The sequence below is a fragment of the Kogia breviceps genome, chromosome 4 (assembly GCF_026419965.1).
Source record: "Kogia breviceps isolate mKogBre1 chromosome 4, mKogBre1 haplotype 1, whole genome shotgun sequence".
NCBI classification, from domain to species: Eukaryota; Metazoa; Chordata; class Mammalia; order Artiodactyla; family Physeteridae; genus Kogia; species Kogia breviceps.
In genome coordinates, this window is record NC_081313.1 from 91,706,788 (window position 1) to 91,733,990 (window position 27,203).

General features: G+C 35.9%; 1 protein-coding gene across 19 annotated transcripts in view; it reads right to left on the bottom strand.

Moving 5' to 3' along the window:
* The window catches only part of APC (APC regulator of WNT signaling pathway), a 152,299-nt gene that overhangs the window by 56,223 nt on the left and 68,873 nt on the right, over positions 1–27,203 (bottom strand). For 17 of the 19 annotated variants that reach the window (XM_067031441.1, XM_067031447.1, XM_067031444.1 and 14 more), the window contains 4 exons: positions 23,640–23,841; positions 19,463–19,571; positions 16,111–16,224; positions 6,556–6,639 (listed from right to left, as the gene is read on the bottom strand). In XM_067031441.1, the coding sequence (XP_066887542.1) occupies positions 6,556–6,639; positions 16,111–16,224; positions 19,463–19,571; positions 23,640–23,841 (509 nt within the window). The remainder of the gene's footprint in view (positions 1–6,555; positions 6,640–16,110; positions 16,225–19,462; positions 19,572–23,639; positions 23,842–27,203) is intronic. The other 2 variants (XM_067031449.1, XM_067031450.1) reach the window with 1 other exon arrangement.

A 27,203-nucleotide genomic window follows, 5' to 3' on the forward strand; every position in this document is an offset into this window, starting at 1 on the left:
AAACAAAAATAAACAAATGGGGCCTAGTGAAACTTAAAACCTTTTGCACAGCAAAGGAAACCATAAAGAAGATGAAAAGACAACCCTCAGAATGGGAGAAAATATTTGCAAACCAATCAACGGACAAAGGATTAATCTCCAAAATACATGAACAGCTCATGTAGCTCAATATTTAAAAAAACAAACAACCCAATCCAAAAATGGGCAGAAGACTTAAATAGACATTTCTCCAAAGAAGACATATAGATGGCCAAGATGTACATGAAAAGCTGCTCAACATCATTAATTATTAGAGAAATGCAAATCAAAACTACAATGAGGTATCACCTCACACCAGTTAGAATGGGCATCATCAGAAAATCTACAAACAAGTGCTGGAGACGGTGTGGAGAAAAGGGAACCCTCTTGTCCTGTTGGTGGGAATGTAAATTGATACAGCCACTATGGAGAACAGTATGGAGGTTCCTTAAAAAGTAAAAAGAGAATTACCACATGATCCAGCAATCCCACTACTGGGCATATCCCCAGAGAAAACCATAATTCAAAAAGACACATGGGGCTTCCCCGGTGGCGCAGTGGTTGAGAGTCCGCCTGCCGATGCAGGGGACACGGGTTCGTGCCCCGGTCCGGGAAGATCCCACATGCCGCAGAGCCGCTGGGCCAGTGAGCCATGGCCGCTGAGCCTGCGCGTCCGGAGCCTCTGCTCCGCAACGGGAGAGGCCACAAACAGTGAGAGGCCCACGTATCGCAAAAAAAAAAAAAAAAAAAAAAAAAAAAAGACACATGCACCCCAATGTTCACTGCAGCACTATTTACAATAGTCAGGTCATGGAAGCAACCTAAATGCCCATCGACAGACGAATGGATAAAGAAGATGTGGTACGTATATACAATGGAGTATTACTCAGCAATAAAAAGGAATGAAATTGGGTCATTTGTAGAGATGTGGATGGATCTAGAGACTGTCATACAGAGTAAAGTCATTCAGAAAGAAAATAACAAATATCATATATTAATGCATATACGTGGAACCTAGAAAAATGGTACAGATGAACCGGTTTGCAGGGCAGAAATAGAGACAGAGATGTAGAGAACAAACATATGGACACTAAGGGTTGAAACTGGCGGGGGGTGGGGGTGGGGGTGTGATGAATTGGGCGATTGGGATTGATATGTATACACCGATGTGTATAAATTGATGACTAATAAGAACCTGCTGTATTAAAAAAAAAAAAACAAAACCCACCAAAACACAGATAAACTACACTGGAAAGCCAAAAGGGGTCATAATAACCAGAATGCCACGTACAGTAATGCCAATGACACTGAAAAAGAAGCAAAGAGATACTGTTTCGGGTTTATTTTTTTAAAAAGTCCTTAAGAGTCAACATTGCAAAAAGGACACTTATTCTTTACATTACAAATATTTGGTTTATATTGACTTAGGTCAGGTTAAACTACTTTTAGCAATATGACTATTACACTGTACTTAAACTGCCTATTTAGCAAAAAAAATGTGTCTACATATTTCGAATTTAGATGTACTGAATCCAAAGTTCTGAATCCAAAGATATTTAAAAAGACAAGCATGGATGAAAATAGTCTTAAAAAGGACTCTACACTTTCAAAAATTGTATTTTTAACATTAGAAACAATTGTCTTCTCTGAGTATAAATGGGCCTGCACTGTTTTTGGCTGAAAACAGAACTGTTCATTATTTGATCAAATTTCCCTCAGGTGGAAAATATGTGCGGCCATAACAGGACATGCCAAATTTGTTTTGTATACAAAAGTTTTCGGGCTTCCCTGGTGGCGCAGTGGTTAAGAGTCCGCCTGCCGATGCAGGGGATACGTGTTCATGCCCCGGTCTGGGAAGATCCCACATGCCGTGGAGTGGCTGGGCCCGTGAGCCATGGCCGCAGAGCCTGTGCGTCTGGAGCCTGTGCTCTGCAACGGAAGAGGCCAAAACAGTAAGAGGCCCACGTACCACAAAAAAAAAAAAAAAATTTTTCTCTTATTATAAAAACTGTCTAGAGTTAGTATAAAAAAATTACAAAACAACTGGCCAAACCAGAAAAAAGAGGAGGTATTAAGAATGGTTATCTGCCTTTTCATATTATTTCTGATACACTATGTTTGTGTATATCTTTTTAAAAATGGGATCAAAGTGTACATACTATTTTGTATATCATAAACATTTAAAAATATCAATAAATGCTTGTGATTTTAGGAATTATATTTAGAAAACAGCACTATGCTGATGTTCCACTCTTTGCAGGCTCTTCCTTTTTTCATGATCTGGAATGTGAGTCTGAATCTGGCTGCACATTAGAAACTTTCCATTGATGTGTCTCAAATCTGTCCCCAAATACTGAGCCAATTTCTCCCAGCAACAATTCTGCTGTTTATTGTTCATTGTGGATTTTTATTCAGCTTTTGTTTTGCTCCTGTTGCACAGAGACAGGTCTTCCTGCAGCTGACTAAAGAAGCAAATAATTTCCTGAAAATTTATTTTCTCTGAGCCTCCCACATGCTTTTCTGAAACTTAATCTGCAATAGTTCACTTAAGTCCCATGTAGGTTTTCTTATTATTTACCTATAAACAAGGTGAGAAGTGCCCAAATTCGCTGGCTATAAACAGATAGATGAGGGGATGGTCTTTTACACCCCCATCCTTCTATATGGTGGTCAAACCCAAATTTCAGCTGCAGAGCTGACCAATACGCACAAGCCTCAGTAACATTCAGTTTCTACCATGTATAAATATACAGTATTTGTGTTCCACTGAGACAGTACCTTCCTCTTACTTCCACTGCTTGGTCTTGTTACTCACTGATAGTATATTAAACATGACTTTTCCTAGGATATACTGCTACCAACGTTTTTGCTTTCTCTAAGCTCCTCTTAAGTTCTTTACTAATCATCATTATCAAGGTATAATTATTAAGCCAATCCAGATTATAGAGGAAGATCAGTATAAATATCTTCTAAATGATGGCCTTGGCTCTTTTAAATGTTTTATCATAGTTACACACAGTTGAAATAATCATTAGTTCTAAAGCCTTGTGACAATGAACAGTGGTCTTCCACACTTGCTTGCTCTGTCCCATTTCCTGTTATCTTAAGGCAAACATTTTCATCTCCTTCAGAGGATTTTTATTTTTTTTGGAACTCACTTATCTATCTCTAAATAACCTGCTTGTGTTGCTAGGTTCTGCTTTTCTTAGTTTAGTGCCTCATTTATTGATTTCCTAGTATGTAAGATGAGGACTGATTTCTCTTTTATCAATATTCCACCCTTAACACACCATACTCATCCTGTTCCTCTATTTGTCCAATTTACATTTTATGGTTAGATAAATTATTCACTATTTGCATGATTTTGACTATTAAATTATAGTCATGAGTGACAGGTGGTATACTATGATTCTTTCCTTTACAACTTCTTGTTGTCCATGGAGTAAGATTACTTTTTTTTTGGTTTATTTATTTGGTGTTCTGTGTACTTATGACACCCTCAGTTTCTCTCCTACTGTGTAAATTTCTTTTCCTTTCCATAAATTCAAAAACATTAATTAGTCTACTGATTTCATCTTCTTAGACTTATCTCTCCCAGAATCTTCTCAATTGTGCCAATAGGGACTCGTTACTTTCCCTATCATTAGTCTCAGAATCTCCCTTCATCTTCATTCTGGGGAGTCTTCCATGTCTTTCTCTTGTATTGTATTCTTTATGTCTTGGATCCCAAATCTTCATTTTTCTTGCTTTACCTTCTCATTTTAACTATATCTGCTAATAGCTTTGAGAAAACAGTATAGAGAAATACATATTTTTGATACTTTGACTATCTGAAAATGCATTCTACTCTCAAATTTAATAGGCAGTTGACTAGAGATAAATTTATAGGCTCGTGTGGTATAATAAAAAAATATATATATATATATCTGGTCTTTGTCCCTTTGTTCTTTGCACAGAGTTTCAAAAACCCTTGGAATTTCTTGAGTTTGCCATGCAGATGAGGTGACCCATGGGGGATCCCTAGATAGCTTCAGAATGGGTGCTGGTCACCTGAAAAGCCAACCATGTGACTAGAGGGTTGAACTAGTCAAGACTGACCTCCAGGGATGGGAAGGGTGCTGGAAACTGAGTTCAATCATGTAGCCACTTGTTTAATCAAGCATGCCTACATAATGAAACCCCAATAAAACTCTGGACACTGAAGCTCAGTGCAGCTTCCTGCTTGGTGAACACAAAGATGTCCTGGGAGAGTGATGTGCCCAGATTCCATGAGAGATCATGGAAGCTCTGCAATCCTCCACCCTCACCTCCTCTAGGTCCTGGCCTTATGTGTCTCACTCGGCTGTTCCTGATCTGCATCCTTTATAATAAAACTGTAATCATAAGTGTAGTGCTTTTACTGAGTTCTGAGTCACTGAAGTGAATTATCAAACCTAAGGTTGTTGTAGGATACCCCAAATTTGCAGAAGTATGGGAGGCTTGGCATCTGAAGTGGGAGTAGTCTTTGTGAAGGGCTCTGCCCTTAACCTGTAAGGTCTAGGCTCCCTCCAAGTAGTTAACGTCAGAATTGAACTGCAGTGTAATACACCCACTTGGGTAGAATTTATAACAAGCTGGGCAGAGTGCAGATGGTTTGGGACACCTGAAACTTGCCTGGTACCTGAAGTGAGGGCAGTCTTATGAATGACTTTACCCTTAAATGTAGGGTCTGTGCTAAGTCTGGGTAGTGTCAGAAATGATTTGAACTGTAGGACGACTAGTGGAGTCAGAGAACTGGTTTGGGAACATAGATGATAATAATCTTTCAGAAGTTTTAAGAAATTGCTACTCTACTTCCCAGCTTCTAGTGTGCTGTTTATATACCTAACGACATTTGCATTTCTGTTTCTTTGTGTTAAATTTGTTTTCTTCTCCTTCTCTACAAGGTTTTAAGATTTTCTCTTTATTCCCAGTGAGATGAAATTTCATCATGATGTGCCTAGTGTGGGATTTTCATCAGTGGCACTGGATACTGGAGAGACCATTTTATTTGGAAAACTATGCCCTTCAGTTCTGGGGAATTTTAATTTATTTTTATGATTTCCTTCCTCTAGTTTCTCCATTCTCTTTCTGGAACCCCCTTTTTATTTGGATATTGAACCCTCCTAGAATGATTCTCTGACTTTCTTATCTTTTCTATTTTCCATTGCATTATTCCTTTGTGCTATTTTCTGAGAAATTTATCTTTTAACCTTTCTGTTGAGTTTTTCATTTCTACTATTACAATTTTAATTCCAAGAACTCTTTTTTAAATTCTCTGAATATTCCTTTTGTATACCATAATTTTCTCACTTTATGGATGCATTATCTTTTATCTTGAGAATATTAATGTTAGTTCTATTTTTCTTAAGTTTTCTTCTTCTTACATAGTCTTTATTTCCATTAAATCATTTTTATTAGAAACTTTCTTAAAATGTCTGGTGGTCTTTAGCTGTCTAGCCATATTTAGGAATGGACTGCCTATGAAGCTCTATGCCTAAAGGATGGAGTCTGTCAGCTGTAGCCATCCAGTAGGGTGGTCTAGCTGGGATGTTTTATTGAGGAATCCTCCAGTGTCAGTACCTTTAGGACTCTCTTCCTGGGTTAGTCACATTTCCTAGAGAAGTTGCTTCTAGAAATTTGTCTGTATTATAAACCTGGATGCCAATGAGGGTTTCAGCATTCAGTAAGGAAATTTTCACTTATTTAGATTTTCAGTATGATACCTCCCTCCCAACTTCAACTATACTAGGATTACCCTTATCCAAAGACCCTTTGTTTTACCTTTTCCAGAATAATCTCTCAGCTTTTGCTGAGACTGGAAAGTAGCAGTCACTTGGCCATGCAGAGTTGAAGAGAGGTTCTGGAGGCTCCACCAGCTTCTTAAACTTTCAGTCATCCTCTTGCTTTTAATCTCTTTCTTAATCCCCACATCCAGAGGTAGCACATCCAGATGTAACCAATTCTGGAACCTTGTAGGACTCCACAGTGTAAAATGGGTTGCTTCCTGACTTCCTACTGCTAACTCAGTGGTCAACTCTCTACCATAAGCTAGAAGAGTAATTTGTTTATCTGCTTTCCAGCTCCCCAAATTTTATTGATGTCACCTCCCCTGGTATTTATGATTTTTCATTTTATCCTTTTACTGTCATTTTAATGGATTTATAGTGTAAGCATAGATATATGTGTATGATCAATTTTTACTATGGATTACATACAAAGAGATAGTTTATTTACAAATTGTTAGTAGCCAAATTAAGTTCGTTTTATCTGAAAACAGATAACTGAAGTAAGGTATCTGTATTCATGACTATAAATTTTAACTGCCTTAAAGTTATGAAGAAACCAAAGTAGTAAAGGTTTTTGAAATCTATTTAATTTAATGAAAAAACTTATTAAATGTCTCAATTCTTTAGAAGAACACCTATTTCAATGATGCCACACTAATTATACCTAATTCCTCTTCTTAGAATAACTACCTATATTTATGTCTACAAACGAAAGAGACAATTTACTAACCTCTGCTTCTGTTGCTTGGGACTGTAAAAGCTGTCGTATACGAAGTATGTCCTTCTCTATTTGTTGAATTCTGGTTATTCTTCGCTAAAATAAAATAAGTAACCAAATTAGATCTATTTTTATTAAAAACATTAGTTTAAATAACCGTACTATGGTTACCATTTAACAGCTTAGGGTTACACCAAATCACTCTTATATAAGAATTAGGTATGTATATATATTCATACACTGATGACATATTAGGATCAGTTCAATTTTTTAATAAATCTAACTTTATACAACAGATCTCTAGATCTACTTACGAAAACTGTAAAAATACAAGTCATATATCAAATTGTATGATGCATATAGTGAGAAATTGCTATTTAAAAGCTAGTCTCAAAAACTACTTCAACAAAGAGAAAATTACATCTGAATTTAATCTTCTATATTAATCCAGATGTCAGTACAGTGTAATGGATTTATACAAAGCATGGTATACCTGTAAAGGGAAAGAGCAGCTGATTTGTTTTAATAAACATCAGGCTTTAAACAGTAAGAATAATCTTCCCCAAAGTTATTCTTATTACAAGTCTGTGGTACCTTTCAGATTTAGCTTTCCCAAATACCTACTGCAGCTAAACATTATTTTTATTCCCAACACTAAGATCACAATAATGGTAAGAGCTACTGCTCTGCCCATATCCTGAGACCTTCAAGTGAACACAAAGCAGTAACTACAGATCAAACAATGTGGAACTGAAAAAATGTGGGAAAAGTGTTTTCAAGTATATGTTTTAAAAACAAGTACTGCGGGCTTCCCTGGTGGCGCAGTGGTTGAGAGTCTGCCTGCCGATGCAGGGGACACGGGTTCGTGCCCCAGTCCGGGAGGATCCCACATGCCGTGGAGCGGCTGGGCCTGTGAGCCTTGGCCGCCGAGCCTGCGCTCCGCAATGGGAGAGGCCACAAGAGTGAGATGCCCATGTACCGCAAAAAAACACAAAAAACAAAAAACAAACAAACAAAAAACAAGTACTGCCAATGTTGTAACATCTTCTATAATAATTCTATAGTTAACATCCTAATATTGGTATAAAAAACTGTATTATAAGAGTAATTGTTTCAATGGGGAAAAAAAGTGTTAGAAACTAGACAGAGTCATTTCCAAACTTTTATGATTATGCACCATCAATAAAAGATTTCTGAGCATGTATACCTCAATAGACAAATAATAAAAGTACTGTAACAAATAGCTTTAAGTATATATAGTTATATAACTTACATACAAAACTTACCCTTTGAGCATAACTAATTTTGCTTAAATACAATGTCCTTACGATTTTATTGCCATAGTAAAAATGATTATTGTTGCTATTTTCCAATGTTATGATAAACACAGAAAAGCTCAAAAAAGTTGTGCTCACCAAAAAAGAATCCTTCCTTCCTCCCTCCCTCCCTTCTTTCCTAAGGTAAATAATATTCTTTAATTAAGAAATTTTACCACATTCAATTTTCATCATGAAAACATGCTGAAGAAGAAATACCTGTGCTTTTGGTAGCTTTCTAAAGAGACTGCAAAGATGAGTGATCACCTGCACATCAGATGGTAAATACTTCCTGGCATTACATAAGCAATGAAACTACATACAATTAGTGGCTTTGTAATATTTTATTGTTCTCCTCTCTCTATGTAACTAGCTCCCCTTCACCAACAAAGTCCTAAGTCACAATTTTTAATATTCAGAGGATGAAGAAAGGAAATCATATCTAATGCTCCTCTCTACAGAACTACATTTCTGTATTGCTATTAGGTCACTAAATCCTGAAGTCAAGTAGGCACCTTGATGATTTCTAACACAACAACCTCTGTGCTTCTGTTACTCAACATGAAAATGGAAGAAGCCAGTAGTATTTCTTTCCATTCTCTATATGACAATCTTGAATATTTATGAAATTATGTTTAACAAAAAAAGCTTACTGGTTCAGGCATATGGAGATGGTATGACTTTTGCAAAACTGATTTTAAAAAGTCATATAGTAATACATTTAAATATGAATTCAGGACAACTCTCAACAAATTAGGAATAGAAGGTAAATTCCTTAACTTGATAAATGGTATCAAAAACCTTGAGTAAACAACATACTTAATGGTGAAAAATCAGAAGGATTCCTTTTAGAGCCACGAGGAGATGAAGAAGACCAATTATCACTGCTTTTTATTCAAAGATGTATTAGAGTTCTTATTTAATACAAAGAGAAAAAAAGGACTGGAAAAGACAAAATTGTCATTACTTGCAAACAAAATAACAGTTTAAATGGAAAATCCAAGAAAATCTTAAACTACTGAGACAATCTACTAAAAGAGTTCAGGAAGACTGCTGGACACATAACAAATCAAATTTAGTAATGTAATTAAAGAAAATCCCATTCACCACACAACAAAAACTGTAAGATATCTAGGAATAAATGTAAGAAAAAAGATGTGTAAGAGTTTTATGAAGAATATTACAAAACTTTTTTGAAGGACATAAAATAACACCTAAATGAATGGAGAGATAAAAAATTAATAATAATACTTAATATTTACTGAGTGTTTTCTGTTTGGTGGATTCCAAGTATTTTACATATATTAACGCATTTAATCCTCACATTTTACAGGGAATCATTATTTGTATTTTACCAGTGGGAAAACTGAGACAGAGAGTTTACCCAAGATCACAGAGCTGATAAGTGACAGGTAGGGAATTAGAACCCAGGAGGACTGGCTCCAGAGTCACCCTTTCAACCAAGAACCAATCTTTATATTGTAAAGATATAAATTCTCCTCAAATTATAAATTCAATGTAATTCTAATCAAAAGCCCATAACGCTTTTCCTTGAATTAGATGAGTAACAAAACAGCATATAAACACATTTTTACAAACAAAAATAAGGACTCACCCTACTAGGTACCAAGATTAATAAAGCTATAGCAAATAAAACAAATGTGGTTATCAGCGCAGGGAGAGAGAAGCTAAAACAGACTAATAGAATAGAGTCTACAAATATCCAGCAAATACAAACTTCTCAGATGCCAGAGACAGCATTACCAATCCATGGGGAAACAGTGGCACATCCAGTAAGTGATAATGGGAAATTTAGTTAACAACATAAATATGCATCGATCTGTATCTGTGTTATGTATATACATAATTAATTATATAATTAATAACATTTATTCAATAATAGAAATTATATTGCATACAATATATATTAATTATATATACATTGATATAAAAGTTATGTGTGTATATATAATTAGATTCCTACCTCCAAAACATATATAATAGCAAATTTGAGATGAATTAAAGACCTAATTGTAAAAATAAAACATATATAAACTATTAGAAAAAAATAGGAGGGTATCTTTAAGGATAGGAAAAGATGCATAAATAGGTCAAAGAAAGCACAAATATGGCAATACAATTAATTTAGCTTTGTAACAAAAACTAATTTTTGTTATCGTGAAGCTAAAGTAGGTAACATATTTGGCAGGGAGGGGTTGTGATATACATTATGTATAACAGATTGGTATCTAGAGGATATTAAAATATCTCTCAAATACATAAGAATAAGACATTTAACATAATAGAAAATGGGCAAAGGATATGGAAAAACGACAAAACGAAAATCTAATAAATACATGAAAAGATAATCAGCTTCAGAAGTACTCATGGAAGCACAAACTAAATGACAAGATAATGTTTCAAATGCCCATTGATTGTTAATTATAAAATGTGACTCACAATTGCTGAAAAAATCAGGTAAAAGAAATGGGAATTCTCACATACGACTAGGAGAAACGTAAACTGATAAAATCATTTTGAGTGCAATTTGGCATACACTATTCAAAACACTCATACCTTATGACCAGCAATTACGCTTTTAGGTATATACCCTAGAGCAGAGGTCAGCAAATTAGGGCTTGCTAGCCATCTGTATTTATGAATTAAGTTTTACTGAAACACAGCCATGCCCATCTGCTTATATATTGTCATCTAATGGTTGCCTTCTTGCTACAAAGGCAGAGCTGAGTAGTTATGACAGAGACCATATGGCCAAAAAGTCTAAAATATTTACCATACAGCCCTTTAAGAAAAAGACTGCTGACTCTTGACCTAGAGAAACTGCTGTGCGAGTTTACAGGATATGAATAAGTATGTTTATCAGAGTTGCTTTAACAGTGAAAAATTACGCATAGAGGAGAGCAGGCACCACCATACTAGGTGCAAATATGTGTTGAACAAATAATGGAGAAAATAAATAAATAACCAAACTGTTAACAGAGACAGATAGAGACTAACTCACATAGGCATGGGCAAGAGTGGATTTTGTTTCAACTTTCCCTAAATTGTTCGCCAGTCATTTGTATGTTTTACTGGTTATTTACATTTTCTTTTCAATAAATTGAATGATTACATCCTCTACCCATATAAAAAAATAGTTGTCTTTTTCTTATTGTTTGTAGGAATTCTTATAGTACAGGGATATTAACCTTTTCCCCTTAATGTGTACAAATATTTTCCCTTAGTTTATTTTCTGCAGGATGAATGTTTTACATTTTTATAATATAAATTCCGCTTCCCACCCACCTTTATTGCTTTTGAGGTTTCATTCTTAATTAAGACCTCTCTTGTCCTATATTTTCTTCTATTAATTTTATGTTTATTTATTTATTTACTTATTTATTTGCGGTACGCGGGCCTCTCACTGTTGTGGCCTCTCCCATTGAGGAGCACAGGCTCCGGACGCGCAGGCTCAGTGGCCATAGCTCACGGGCTCAGCTGCTCTGCGGCATGTGGGATCTTCCCGAACCAGGGCACGAACCCACATTCCCCCGCATCGGCAGGCGGATTCTCAACCACTGCACCACCAGGGAAGCCCTATGTTTATCTTTTACATTTAGATATTTAATCCACCTATAATTGTTCATGTACAAGATGTAAGTGAGGGATCTAATTCAATTTCTCTTCTACCAGACAGGTTCCTAGTTATACCTATGCGTTTATTATTTACCATTTCCCCCCAAATTTATAACTTTTATCATTAAAAGAGTCCATATTTTCTTATATCTTTTTCTAGTCTCTATTCTGTTCTATTTGCCTACGTCTATACCTGTGCTATCATACTGTGATTACTACAACACCTTTACAGTAAGTTTTAACAAATGGTAAGGTAAATCCTCACTCATAATTTTCTTAAATATTTTTGGAAATTTTTACTTTGCAAACTTTAGAATCATTTTTCCAGGCTCCAAACAAATTTAAGGTTATGACTGGAATTGTATTATAGATCAACTTTTTAAAGAAAGGCATTTTTAGGATATTAAAGTCTTCTCACCTAGGCTTCCTTATTTATTTTTTCAGGTACAGAGACATCAATGGTTTAATGGATGGGGGATCTTACACACCTGAAGCAATGTCCCGGAGTGACACCGCACCATGTGTGGCAGACAGCGGGCAGGACATGGCAGCGGGTTTCCCTCCGGGTGGAAGGGGAGATTTGCTAGTTATAGGGAGAATTACCTCAGGCTGGTTCATTAGTTACCAGGGAAGCCAGCAGAAACTAGCGGAGGGGGACGTCCCTCACTGCCCCATTGATGAGAATAATCACCAGCTGCGGCCTGGGGCAAGTGTGCAGGAAGGTTAGTCATGTGAGTGGGGTGTAAGTGAAGCAGGCACTGGTCAAGCAGGGGATGTACAGAGAGCAAGACAACAGCCGTCTTGGGTGGCCTGATCATACGCTCCACCCCTCCATACCCTGCACGACTCTTACCATCTGGGTCCGCCCCGCTTCCGCGATTCTCTGGGGTCAGGTATGTAGGGGGCACTGCAACCAGATACCCCAAATACAATACAGACAGCAGCAAAGGCTCAATTTTTAAGGCCACATTTTGCGTCCTTTAGCAATTTTATATTTTTCTTCATGTGGGTATGTTCTAGGTATTTTAAAGTGTTTTGTTATTGTAAACAGGTCCTCCTACCCCATCTTCCATTTCCAAGTGGTAGCTATTGCTACTAGAGAAAACCTACTAATTTTTGTAATGTACCTTAACTCCAGCCACCTTACTCAATTCTCTTATTAGCTGAAATATTTTTTGCCTCTTCTCTACGGCTTTTCTAGGCAAACAATCATATAATTTACAAATGACAATTATTTGGTCTCTTCCCTTCCAGTTGGAAAACAGTGTAGTATTTAAACAACTTATTTTCTTTCTAACTGAATTAGTGGACCTCCAAACACAGTTAAATAATACTAATGACAGCAAGCACCCAACCATATTAATGAGTGCAATGGTAATAATCTTATTATTTCTCTATTCAAGTTAATATAAAGTTGGCTTCTAGTTTCTGATACATAATTATTCCTTAAAAAACTTTTACTCTATTCTTATTTTATTTGGAATTTTTATCCATCCTTTATCCTTGCAAATGAGATCCCACATTTTTTTCCCATGGCTTCAGGTCTTCCTGGGATCCACTTCCCCATGTTCATTAGCTGGCCATTCTAGTCTTACATGTTGAATCACTCAAGCAGAGAGTTAGGAGGGAAAGATGTACTGTGGACAGTTACTAACAAATAGCTAACAGAAGCTAGCTATCAGCTACCAGAAGATCAGCATCTAATTCTTCTTCCCTCATAATTCCAAGGCATAGCAGAACAGTATCAGGGAAATGAAGTACGAAGGCAGAATTATGTGAACACTGGTTATATTGCCCAGCAGCCATGGTAAACTATTCTTTATTTTTAACGTTTTTATTGGAGTATAACTGCTTTACAATGGTGTGTTAATTTCTGCTTTATAACAAAGCGAATCAGCTATACATATACACATATCCCCATATCTCCTCCCTCTTGTGTATCCCTCACACCCTCCCTATCCTACCCCTCTAGGTGGTCACAAAGCACCCAGCTGATCTCCCTGTGCTATGCGGCTGCCTCCCACGAGCTATCTATTTTACATTTGGTAGTGTATATATGTCCCTGCCACTCTCTCACTTTGTCCCAGATTACCCTACCCCCTTCCCCATATCCTCAAGTCCATTCTCTAGTAGGTCTGTGTCTTTATTCCCATCTTGCCCCTAGGTTCTTCAGAACTTTTCTTTTTAATACCATATATGTGTGTTAGCATACGGTATTTGTTTTTCTCTTTCTGACTTACTTCACTCTGTATGACAGACTCCAGGTCCATACACCTGACTACAAATAACTCAATTTCGTTTCTTTTTATGGCTAAGCAATATTCCATTGTATATATGTGCCACATCTTCTTTATCCATTCATCTGTCGATGGACACTTAGAATGCTTCCATGTCCTGGCTACTGTAAGTAGAGTTGCAATGAACATTGTGGTACATGATTCTTCTTGAATTATGGTTTTCTCAGGGTATATGCCCAGCAGGGGGATTGCTGGGTCGTATGATAGTTCTATTTTTAGTTTTTTAAGGAACCTCCATACTGTTCTCCATAGTGGCTGTATGAATTTACATTCCCACCAACAGTGCAAGAGGTTTCACTTTTCTCCACACCCTCTCCAGCATTTACTGTTCGTAGATTTTTAGATGATGGCCATTCTGACTGGTGTGAGATGATATCGCATTGTAGTTTTGATTTGCATTTGTCTAATGATGTTGAGCATTCTTTCGTGTGTTTGTTGGCAATCTGTATATCTTATTTGGAGAAATGTCTATTTAGGTCTTCTGCCAATTTTTGGATTGGGTTGTTTGTTGTTTTTGATATTGAGCTGCACGAGCTGCTTGTATATTTTGGAGATTAATCCTTTGTCAGTTGCTTCATTTGCAAATATTTTCTCCCACTCTGAGAGTTGTCTTTTCATCTTGTTTATGGTTTCCTTTGCTGTGCAAAAGCTTTTAAGTTTCATTAGGTCCCATTTGTTTATTTTTGTTTTTATTTCCATTTCTCTAGGAGGTGCGTGGGTCAAGAAGTATCTTGCTGTGATTTATGTCAGAGTGTTCTCCCTATGCTTTCCTCTAAGAGTTTGATAGTGTCTAGCTTTACTTTTAGGTCTTTAATCCATTTTGAGTTGATTTTTATGTACAGTGTTAGGGAGTGTTCTAATTTCATTCTTTTACATGTAGCTGTCCAGTTTTCCCAGCACCACTACTGAAGAGGCTGTCCTTTCTCCACTGTACAAACCTGCCTCCTTTATCAAAAATAAGGTGACCATATGTGCGTGGGTTTATCTCTGGGCTTTCTATCCTGTTCCATTGATCTATATTTCTGTTTTTGTGCCAGTACCATAGTGTCTTGATTACCATAGCTTTGTAGTATAGTCTGAAGTCAGGGAGCCTGATTCCTCCAGCTCCATTTTTCTTTTTCAAGATTGCTTTGGCTATTCGGGGTCTTTTGTATTTCCATACAAATTGTCAAATTTTTTGTTCTAGTTCTGTGAAAAATGCCAGTGGTAGTTTGATAGGGATTGCATTGAATCTGTAGATTGCTTTGGGTAGTAGAGTCATTTTCACAATGTTGATTATTTCAATCCAACAACATGGTATATCTCTCCATCTGTTTGCATCATCTTTAATTTCTTTCATCAGTTTCATAATTTCTGCATACAGGTCTTTTGTCTCCTTAGGTAGGTTTATTCCTAGGTATTTTATTGTTTTTGTTGCAGTGGTAAATGGGAATGTTTCCTTCATTTCACTTTCAGATTTTTCATCATTAGTGTATAGGAACGCAAGAGATTTCTGTGCATTAATTTTGTATCCCGCTACTTTACCAAATTCATTGATTAGTTCTAGTAGTTTTCTGGTAGCATCTGTAAGATTCTCTATGTATAGTATCATGTCATCTGCAAACAGTGACAGCTTTACTTCTTCTTTTCTGATTTGGATTCCTTTTATTTCTTTTTCTTCTCTGACTGCTGTGGCTAAAACTTCCAAAACTATGTTGAAAAGAGTGGTGAGAGTGGGCAACGTTGTCTTGTTCCTGATCTTAGTGGAAATATTATCAGTTTTTCACCATTGAGGACAATGTTGGCTGTGGGTTTGTCATATATGGCCTTTATTATGTTGAGGTAAGTTCCCTCTATGCCTACTTTCTGGAGGGTTTTTATCATAAATAGGTGTTGAATTTTGTCAAAAGCTTTCTCTGCATCTATTGAGATGATCATATGGTTATTCTCCTTCAGTTTGTTAATACGGTGTATCCCACTGATTGATTTGCATATATTGAAGAATCCTTGCATTCCTGGGATAAACCCACTTGATCATGGTGTATGATACTTTTAATGTGCTGTTAGATTCTGTTTGCTAGTATTTTGTTAAAGATTTTTGTATCTATGTTCATCAATGATATTGGTTTGTAGTTTTCTTTTTTTGTGACCTCTTTGTCTGGTTTTGGTATCAGGGTCATGGTAAATTATTCTTATTTTGAACTAGTGTCAAAGTAAAGACAGACTTTAACATATCTCTAATAATAAAATTTAATCAATGGTAACAGAGCTGTAATTCATTAGATTCTTAACAGATCTCTAGCTAGTGCTGTTTCATAGTTTAATAATAAATAAGTTACCTGTGCTCGTTTTTCCATATCCTGGCAAGTACCCAGTTGTTCTTCCATTGCAACTCTGATTTGCCTTGCTTCATATTCCAATTGCCTTCTGGTCATATCTGTCTGTAAGGAAAACTAAAACCACAAATAAAATGGAAATGTTAATATCTTGTGTGTTTATCAGTAAAAATTAAAAAGCATATAAGTACCAATAAAGAAAGTGAATAAGCAAATATGTAAGTTACTGTGCATGAGAGAATTATTTTTTACTCTAAGGAGTCCTAAAACTTGATTATCAGCGCTAGGCTCAGACTGGGTCTCTGATGTGAAATGCAGAGTTGAAACACTTTTATTGCCCCATAGTCACAAACAGCTTTAATTAAATTGTACTCTTCCATATAAAATATATAATTGGGGACTTCCCTGGTGGCACAGTGGTTAAGAATCTGCCTGCCAATGCAGGGGACACGGGTTTGAGCCCTCCAGGAAGATCCCACATGCTGTGGAGCATCTAAGCCTGTGTGCCACAAATACTGAGCCTGCGTGCCAAAACTACTGAAGCCTGTGCTCCTAGAGCCTATGCTCTGCAACAAGAGAAGCCACAACAATGAGAAGCCTGCGCACCAAAGAGCAGCCCCTGCTCGCCACAAGTTGAGAAAGCCTGCACGCAGCAACGAAGACCCAATGCAGCCATAAATAAATAAAATAAAATATATAATCGGTCCAGTTAGGGTAAGCCTGTCTTCAGTCACCTTATAATCTTTCTGCTCTGAAGAGGTACTACTTTGAATTATTAAAAACTAGAATAGTAATGTGGACAACATAGAATAATCAAGAATCAGGTCCATCATCCTTAATTTTATACCTCAATTTTAAGTACGGACTGTTGTATACATGTAGACTAAACAGAGAGAACTTTCCCATTTGTAAAAAGAAGAAAATGGAATAAGAAAAAGCTTTTAAATAATATAATCATTAACTGTGAGACAATGCAAACTTTTCTGGTAAAAATCCAAATGTGAACCCAAGTTGAAACAAACCAAAAAAAGTACTTCTTCACAGAGTGGGTGTTAATTCATTCAAAATTTTATTTGCCCTTTAACCAAAATTCCAGGTACTGTGGTTACTGCTAGGCATAAAAAAGGATGAAAAGGACAAGGTAAATAAACTTGCAAAGACATGCTCCAAGAGGTGATAAAGGCTAAAAATATGATTAGACAAAATGATAGGTAACAGAGTTATAATGGGCCATGACGAGAGTAACGAAGTGCTATAGATTTTTCATGCTCTATATGCCCAATAAAAAGCTGCATGTGTGGAATTCCCTGGTGGTCCAGAGGTTAGGACTCTGCGCTTTCCTTGCTGAGGGCCTGGGTTTGATCCCTGGTCAGGGAACTAAGATCCCAGAAACAAAACAAAACAACGCTGCATGTGCACATGTCTGACACAGAATAGAATTTTGTAGGCCTAAGGATCCCAAATTGTGTTATCAGATAAGTCAGAGGAGCTCCCACCCATTTCCCTTGCAATATACAGATGACATAAGCAGAATGTATTCCTACAGGCATACCCACTTAACAGGTTGCAACACAGATGAAATAGTCTGCATGTTATTTCTAATTCCCAGAGAGCCAGTTGTAACTACACTTATTTGTCCTCTACTTCCCCAACCCCCCTGCACAAAAAGTTGGACGTGACACAGTATGTTATAATAATGCAGTTTAGATCTGATGTTTTAAGCAATACTTAGTATCTTAATAAGTATTTCCATATGAGAGTGTTCTTAACTTGGCTTCCCAATATAAAAGCAAAGTTTTGTGAAATTAAAAAATATTTATGACATGGAAGCAATTTACATTTGCTAATGTTGCCAAATGGTCCATAACATCTTACATATCCTCTTTTTCACACACACACACTGCATTTTATTTTTACAAGAGATAAATAAACTGACACCAAGCATTGTAAATGGATGACCACAACAAAAGCAACAATGATTGCAATTACCAAACACAAAACACACTCATACTATTACATATCCTCTTAAATAAATGTGATTGGCTATTTAGTAAATTAATATGGGAATGAATGATTTGACAATTAATCTTTGTTTCAGATATTAACCAATCGATCTTGAATTGTCACATACACGACTGCATGCAGACAGTTGGACTCTAAATTTTGTATACTCTAATTACCAAAGTGAATGTTAAGCAAAACAATGCCTTACTATTTTTAAGAGTAAAAATCTCACCAAACCCTCCTGAGTTCCTAATCCTCATGTGCCAAGAACTCTCCATGAACTGTTCTTTCACTAGTGGTGTCTCCTTAACTCCCAAAAAGACGCTAAGACATCGTCAGGAAGGGAGATTCGTTCCCTCTCAAAATCCTGGATGACTGTTCTAGGAGGCTGAGCACTTAAGCTTCTAGTTCTAGCTCCCACCAGGCAATGCCCACTCTAGTCAGGAAACTATGTGTTTTGAAAAAGGTTTTCCTTCTTTGCACGTCTGCCTTTTGTTTATTATGCTCTCTCAAAAGTGCTATTAGAAAATGAAAGGGAGTTCCCTGGCGGTTCAGTGGTTATGGCTCCGCGCTTCCACTGTAGGGGGCCCAGGTTCAGTCCCTGGTTGGGGAACTAAGATCCCACGAGCCATGTGGCGGGACCAAAGAAAAGAAAAGAAAATGAAAAATTTAAGCTAAGAGCGGAAGATATATTTTAATTAGCCTATTTTTTCCCTTTTTAAAAATTATTTTAAAATTTATGGATAGCAGTTAAAATATAGTCTTGTTTAAAATTATTAATGTATTTCAGAAATGTTCTTATATGTGCCATCCCATGAATAAAACAGTTGACATGGAGAGGCTGGGTGGGGAGGAAGAGGCTGACAGAATTAAATTATTTTTTACTTAGTTATATTTGCAAAACAAATTTAGTATACCTACAAAAAGCCCTAAGATCCATACCACCAGATACTGTCGTTTGAATAGGACACAAGTTATCTCAAAGATACTTTTAATGCAAAAATTATCTGGCATGAGTCCTGTAATACAGTTCAAAAAACATACAGATGGTAATAAACATTTCTACGGAGTACGTCTGGTAATTGAACACACAGAATAAAAAAACAGTTTCTTAGTAGAACCCTGAGTCCTTTAGTATTCAAACTTAAGAGGTTTTCTTAACAAGGGACTTAAAATAAATATGCTTGAGCGTAATGAAGTTTTATCATCTTTATAAACAAAATTCATTGTTAAATATTTAGGTTTAAAGTTGGATGAAACATATTACCGTTTACAAATAACTGTAAATGCAGTTATAAATTTATATATATTTTTAGATATTAAAAATAGGTCATTTTGTCAAGTTACTTACATTTTCAGTTAAAGGAAGACTATCTATTCTTTTAGTGAGATTCTGAAGTTGAGCATAATACCAGTCTTTTTCCTTTTCTTCTTTGTCAAGGTCAGCAAGAAGCAATGATCTGTTTTTCAAAAAAAGTTAAGTTTACACAATGCTAATATAGCACACACAACAGCAGTTCTGATAAGCTATAACTGTACTGTTCTCTATTTGAAGTATAATGAACAAATGAAAATTTTATTAATTTTGGATTTTTGAAGGTGGGACTTAATACAAGAATAAAAAGTATAATAAAGGAGTAAAGAAAAGCAGTAATTATGCAAAAAACAAACCTAGAGTACAGGGAACTACTGCATTGGACATAGGTGTAGCTTTCAGCTTCTCAGCAGTCAAAATAGTAAGAAATATATTGTCACTGTGTAATAAGAGGCAGTTACTCTGAGGGAGAAAAACGTTTTCTTAGTTTGGAATTTGAAGATGAATTTGTTACATAATTCCTCACAACCTAATTGATGATGTCCTCAAAAACAATCTATATCAAGATACTCCATATCTGATCATTATAAAGATAGATGCAAAATAAGAGTGTTAATGGGAAAAAATCAGTAGGTACAAGAAGTATATGATCTATCTCCTTTCATGTGGCTCTTTCCCAAAGCGACCACTATTATCACTATTTCCAGAGATACTCTATAAAAATGCAAGGATAAATGTATATAATCACATGTACATTTTTAAACATAAATAGTAGCATATTTTTATGTGTGTTGTCCTGTAACTTTTTTTTTCCCACTTAAAAATCTATCTTGGAGATCATTCTGTATCAGAACATAAAAAGGTCCTATGTGTTTTTTACTAGCTACAAAGATATTCATGAATCCATACAGGGATAAACTCTAACTGGTTCTATGTTGGAGGGCATTTAGGATCTTTCTAATCTTTTGCTATTACAAACAATGCTGCACTGAATATCCTTATACATAAGTTGATTTCACAAATGTGCAAGCATGTACAGAAGATAAATTCCTAGGGTATGTAAATTTTAAAATTACTGCCCTTATTAGGTACTGTACCTACTTATGCTCTTGCCACCTTCACCAATGCAAACACTTTATCAAATGTTTATAAAATTTTTACATACCTAGGATTTTAAGAAATGGTACATCACTATGGTTATAATTTGATTTCTATTAGTATGAGTAAGGTTAAGTATTTTTTTCAAGTTTAAAATCCATTTGTATTTCCGTTTCTGTGACTTTTTCTTACTTATTTATAGGACCTCTTCTATATTAAGAATGATAGCACTTTGTCAGTTATAAATATTTTTTCTCAGTTTACACTTGTTTTTTCACTATGTTTTTGCCATGTAGAAAATTTAAATTTTCCCGTAGTCAGATCTGAGGATATTTTTTATTATGGCTTCTGGGGTTTGCTCTTACCCAGAGTTGTTCCTCACTCTGACACTGTTACTTTAAAATTCTATTTGATTATATTTTCTTGAAGAATATGTATGCATGTGAGTATGTGGAAGGTTCTATTCTTGCTAAAATTCCCTTTCCTTTAGTGAGAAGCAATTTAAAAAATGAGAAATAAGCCTTTACTTTTGATGTGGCAACCTCAGTAGTGAGGGAATCCATGGGAAGGAAGCCAGGCCCTGGTTATGGTGTAACAACCTGGGGTGGGGGAGGTGTGCTGACCAATGAGAAGCTGTCCCCTCCCTTCCATTTTTGACAAAAGAACCAGGAGAAAGCAATGTAGAAATCTTGAATCTCTTTCACAGGCTGTATACTAAAACTGACATAAAAATGAGATCTGATTCTATTTTTCAATGTTCCCTGGTGAGTACCTGTAGGACCTACCAGGACTAAGGTGGGGAAATAAGGGATAGATGGAGATGCTATTTCCTCTGATTACTCTCCAATAAATAAGCTTATTTAAATAAGATCTGGGTGCTAAAAGTGCTTAAATGGATAGGCTAATGTTAGTGATGGTCGTGGAGTGAGGAAAATGTTAAGGAGAAGAGGGACAAGTTGTTACTCTCAAGTTTAAGATCGAACTGTGGCAAAATGCTCTGGGGAAGCAAAAGTTACCGAATCTTGAGCCAGCACGATAACAAGTGGTTAGCTGAGAGCAGATGATCTTGTAAGTCACACAACAGTGCTTAAGACTCAAAACTGAAACAAGGTCCAGACCCAGAAGCTGGTGGGTCTCTATGGTTTGTTTAGTGTACTAACGGTTTATTTAGTGACTGTCAAGAGTCTTCTTTAAAATGTAAATCTGTCTTCTTAGTCCTTTAGCTAATTTAGGATCATCTAGAAGAGCATGGCACATGTATTATGCACTTAAATATTTGTTAAATGTATTAATGGCTAATGTGACAATAGCTGCCTATTGAGCGTATCAGACATAGTGCTGAGTACTTTTTTTAAAATCGAATTTTATCCTCACAACATCTTTTAAGGTAGTTATTCTTATGCTCATTTTACAGACTGGAAAACTGAAGTTCACGAAGGTTATGGACCTGGGTTTGAGTCCTGGCTTGACTATTTTCTAACACTTATCTCAATTATCTTGGGTAATACCGAAAACAAGAAAAAAAGAGACACAGAGATAGTTGATCTATGACTTAAGCGATGTCTAGAAAGAAAGAACAGAAAAACAGAGGGAGAAAAATCATCAAAGAAATAACAGGATTTTCAAAAGCTGAAGAAAATAAATTTCCAGAGCAAAAGGGCACAGCGAGTATACAGCATGATGAATCAAGAAAACACATAAACCATGGCATTCTGAAAGCTTCAAAAGAAGAAAAATGGTTCCCTGAAAAGGAATGTGAATCAGACCGATACCAAATTTCTCATCAGTGACATTGATTATGAAGAAGCAAAATAAGTTTGAGCCTAGACCTATCCAAACTATCAGGTGTAAGAGCAAAATAAAGATTTTGTCACATAAACAAGAACTAAATTTACCTCCAAACACAGTGAAAACCAAGAGGACACAAGATATATCAGAACTACACACACATATACTCTCCCCCCCCACCTCTGCTAATAAAATTAGACTTTTATCTACATGAAGCAAAGTAAGTTCCTAGGAAAGTCAGTATGCTCACATTCCTCTTAACAGAGCTCAAAGGGGACAAAGAGATGGAAGATTGCAGACCCTAGTTATTAGCTTCTTATTTTTCAGGATAGTGTTTCCTAGACTATCAGAAACAGTCGCGGCTCAAGGTATGAAATAGAGACTCATGTAAACTCAGGAGAGTAAAGAAAGCTTAACACTATTTCTGGTCCAGATGATTATCCATATTTTTAGAGATGGACAAACCTGAAACCAGAGGGAAAGTAGTAAAAGGTCTTTTGCCTCTCAGTGAGATATGCTAGGCATTTTCCATATATTAATATTCATTTTTCATAACTCCACAAGGTAGAATCATACACCTATTTTACAGAAGGGAATGACACAAAAATTTAATGACTTGACCAAGGTCCCAGAGGTAATATGTAACATTTATACATTTGAATATTTCTGGAAAGTCTATTAGAACTTTTAGGAATAAAAATATATGGTATTAATCACACATAAAGGAATTTATAACTTTTTAGAAGGTACAAAACACTTGACAAAGTTCCTAATAACGATATATATTCTGATACTCGTAGTGAGATGATTTTAACTTCAAGAAGAAAAGAATTAATACACTAGCTCTGAGAAACCAGAACTTATTCTGTCAAGTAATGTTTTTTAGACTTGGAAACTGATAAATTTAAAAATGTTTCATTTGTGGCCACTTGTAATAGGCCTTTAATAATGGAAACAGTCATCTTATATTGGATCTAGTAGTTATTTAATTCATTTCAAAAGATAACCAGAAATTCAATTAAAAATCAGTTACATATTTTAGTCAGATATAACTATTGCGATCATGTGTATTAATCAATGTACAGAGCATGTGAGTATTTAAGTGACAAAGTAGAAGTTCAGAATCCCAAGAAATTGCTTCCTTTACATTTTTTCGATTTAAGGTAAGTACAATCAATAACATACTGTTTTTGAGATAATAAATGCAAAATGCTAAGTGTTTGTGATCATACACACTTCATAATTCCTATCTTGTATCACTAAAAAATGACAAAATACTAGCAAAAATTGGAGCATAAAAGTTTACTATTTAATGAAGAAAAGTTACCTCTCTTTTTCAAGTTCTTCTAAATAACCGGTATTTTCTCTGCTTCCATTTACAAACCCTCTTCTCGGAAATGAACCCATAGGAACAGGACTGCACTCTCCTGAACGACTAGATACAGATCCTTCTCGGCTTCCGTAAGAACGGAGGGACATTTTTGACCGTAGTTTCACTCCAGGGAAATTACTGCTATCTAAGTTAAGTTCTAAATAAAATACAGACAAGTTTTTATAAAACAATTGCTTTAAGTAGTCTAAAATATTGCTAATGCAATTATATTATCTTTTTATGTTTTAACATCTTTAGTGGAGTATAACTGCTTTACAATGGTGTGTGAGTTTCTGCTTTATAACAAAGTGAATCAGCTATACATATGTTCCCGTATCTCTTCCCTCTTGCGTCTCCCTCCCCTCCCACTCACCCTCCCTATCCCACCCCTCTAGGTGGTCACAAAGCACCGAGCTGATCTCCCTGTGCTATGCGGCTGATTCCCATTAGCTATCTATTTTACGTTTGGTAGCGTATATATGTCCATGCCACTCTCTCACTTTGTCACAGCTTACCCGTCCCCCTCCCCATATCCTCAAGTCCATTCTCTAGCAGGTCTGTGTCTCTGTTCCCGTCTTACCCCTAGGTTCTTCATGACCTTTTTTTATTTCTTCTTAGATTCCATATATATGTGTTAGCATACGGTATTAGTTTTTCTCTATCTGACTAATTTACTCTGTATGACAGACTCTAGGTCCATCCACCTCACTACAAATAACTCAATTTTGCTTCTTTTTATGGCTAATATTCCACTGTATATATGTGCCACATCTTCTTTATCCATTCATCCAATGATGGACACTTAGGTTGCTTCCATGTCCTGGCTATTGTAAATAGAGGTGCAATGAACATTTTGGTACATGACTCTTGAATTATGGGTTTCTCAAGGTATATGCCCACTAGTGGGATTGCTGGGTATATGGTAGTTCTATTTTTAGTTTTTTTAGGAACATCCATACTGTTCTCTATAGTGGCTGTATCAATTTACATTCCCACCAACAGTGCAAGAGGGTTCCCTTTTCTCCACACCCTCTCCAGCATTTATTGTTTGTAGATTTTTGATGATGGCTATTCTGACTGGTGTGAGGTAATACCCCATTGTAGTTTTGATTTGCATTTCTCTAATGATTAATGATGTTGAGCATTCTTTCAAGTGTTTGTTGGCAATCTGTATATCTTATTTGGAGAAATGTCTATTTAGGTCTTCTGCCCATTTTTGGATTGGATTGTTTTTTTTGTTATTGAGCTGCATGAGCTGCTTGTAAATTTTGGAGATTAATCTTTTGTCAGTTGCTTCATTTGCAAATATTTTCTCCCATTCTGAGGATTATCTTTTGGTCTTGTTTATGGTTTCCTTTGCTGTGCAAAAGCTTTTAAGTTTCATTAGGTCCCATTTGTTTAGTGTTTTTATTTCGATTTACCTAGGAGGTGGGTCAAAAAGGATCTTGCTGTGATTTATGTCATAGAGTGTTCTCCCTATGTTTTCCTCTAAGAGTTTAACAGTGTCTGGCCTTACATTTAGGTCTTTAATCCATTTTGAGTTTATTTTTGTGTATTGTGTTAGGGAGTGTTGTACTTTCATACTTTTACATGTAGCTGTCCAGTTTCCCAGCACCACTTATTGAAGAGGCTCTCTTTTCTCCATTGTATATTCTTGCCTCCTTTATCAAAGATAAGGTGACCATATGTGCATGGGTTTAACTCTGGGCTTTCTATCCTTTTCCATTGATCTATATTTGTTTTTGTGCCAGTATATTGTGTCTTGATTACTGTAGCTTAGTAGTATAGTCTGAAGTTAGGGAGCCTGATTCCTCCAGCTCCATCTTCCTTTCTCAAGATTGCTTTGGCTATTCAGGGTCTTTTGTGTTTCCATACACATTGTGAAATTTTTTGTTCTACTTCTGTGAAAAATGCCAGTGGTAGTCTACTTGGGATTGCACTGAATCTGTAAATTGCTTTGGGTAGTATAGTCATTTTCACAATGTTGATTCTTCCAATCCAAGAACATGGTATTTCTCTCTGTCTGTTTGTATCACCTTTAATTTCTTTCATCAATGTCTTATAATTTTCTGCATTCAGGTCTTTTGTCTCCTTAGATAGGTTTATTCCTAGATATTTTATTCTTTTTGTTGCAATGGTAAATGGGAGTGTTTTCTTAATTTCACTTTCAGATTTTTCATCATTAGTGTATAGGAATGCCAGAGATTTCTGTGCATTAATTCTGTATCCTGCTACTTTACCAAATTCATTGATTAGCTCTAGTAGTTTTCTGGTAGCATCTTTAAGATTCTCTATGTATAGTATTATGTCATCTGCAAACAGTGACAGCTTTACTTCTTCTTTTCTGATTTGAATTCCTTTTATTTCTTTTTCTTCTCTGATTGCTGTGGCTAAAACTTCCAAAACTATGTTGAGTAATAGTGGTGAGAGGGGGCAACGTCGTCTTGTTCCTGATCTTAGTGGAAATGGTTTCAGTTTCTCACCACTGAGAATGATGTTGGCTGTGGGTTTGTCATATATGGCCTTTATTATGTTGAGGTAAGTTCCCTCTATGCCTACTTTCTGCAGGGTTTTAATCATAAACGGGTGTTGAATTTTGTCGAAAGCTTTCTCTGCATCTATTGAGATGATATGGTTTTTCTCCTTCAATTTCTTAATATGGTGTATCACATTGATTGATTTGCGTATATTGAAGAATCCTTTCATTCCTGAGATAAAACCCACTTTATTATGGTGTATGGTCCTTTTAATGTGCTGTTGGATTCTGTTTGCTAGTATTTTGTTGAGGATTTTTGCATCTATGTTCATCAGTGATATTGGCCTGTAGTTTTCTTTCTTTGTGACATCTTTATCTGGTTTTGGTATCAGGGTGATGGTGGCCTCGTAGAATTTGTTTGGGAGTGCTCCTCCATCTGCTACTTTTTGGAAGAGTTTGAGAAGGATTGGTGTTAGCTCTTCTCTAAATGTTTGACAGAATTCACCTGTGAAGACATCAGGTCCTGGGTTTTTGTTTGTTGAAGATTTTTAATCACAGTTTCAATTTCAGTGCTTGTGATTGTTTTGTTCATATTTTCTATTTCTTCCTGGTTCAGTCTTGGAAGGTTGTGCATTTCTAAGAATTTGTCCATTTCTTCCAGGTTGTCCATTTTATTGGCATACAGTTGCTTGTAGTAATCTCTAATAATCTTTTGTATTTCTGCAGTGTCAGTTGTTACATCTCCTTTTTCATTTCTAATTCTATTGATTTGAGTCTTCTCCCTTTTTTTCTTGATGAGTGTGGTTAATGGTTTATCAATTTTGTTTATTTTCTCAAAGAACCAGCTTTTAGTTTTACTGATCTTTGCTACTCTTTCCTTCATATCTTTTTCATTTATTTCTGATCTGACCTTTATGATTTCCTTCCTTCTGCTAATTTTGGGTTTTTTTTGTTCTTCTTTCTCTAATTGCTTTAGGTTTAAGGTTAGGTTGTTTATTTGAGATGTTTCTTGTTTCTTAAGGTAGGAGTGTATTGCTATAAAC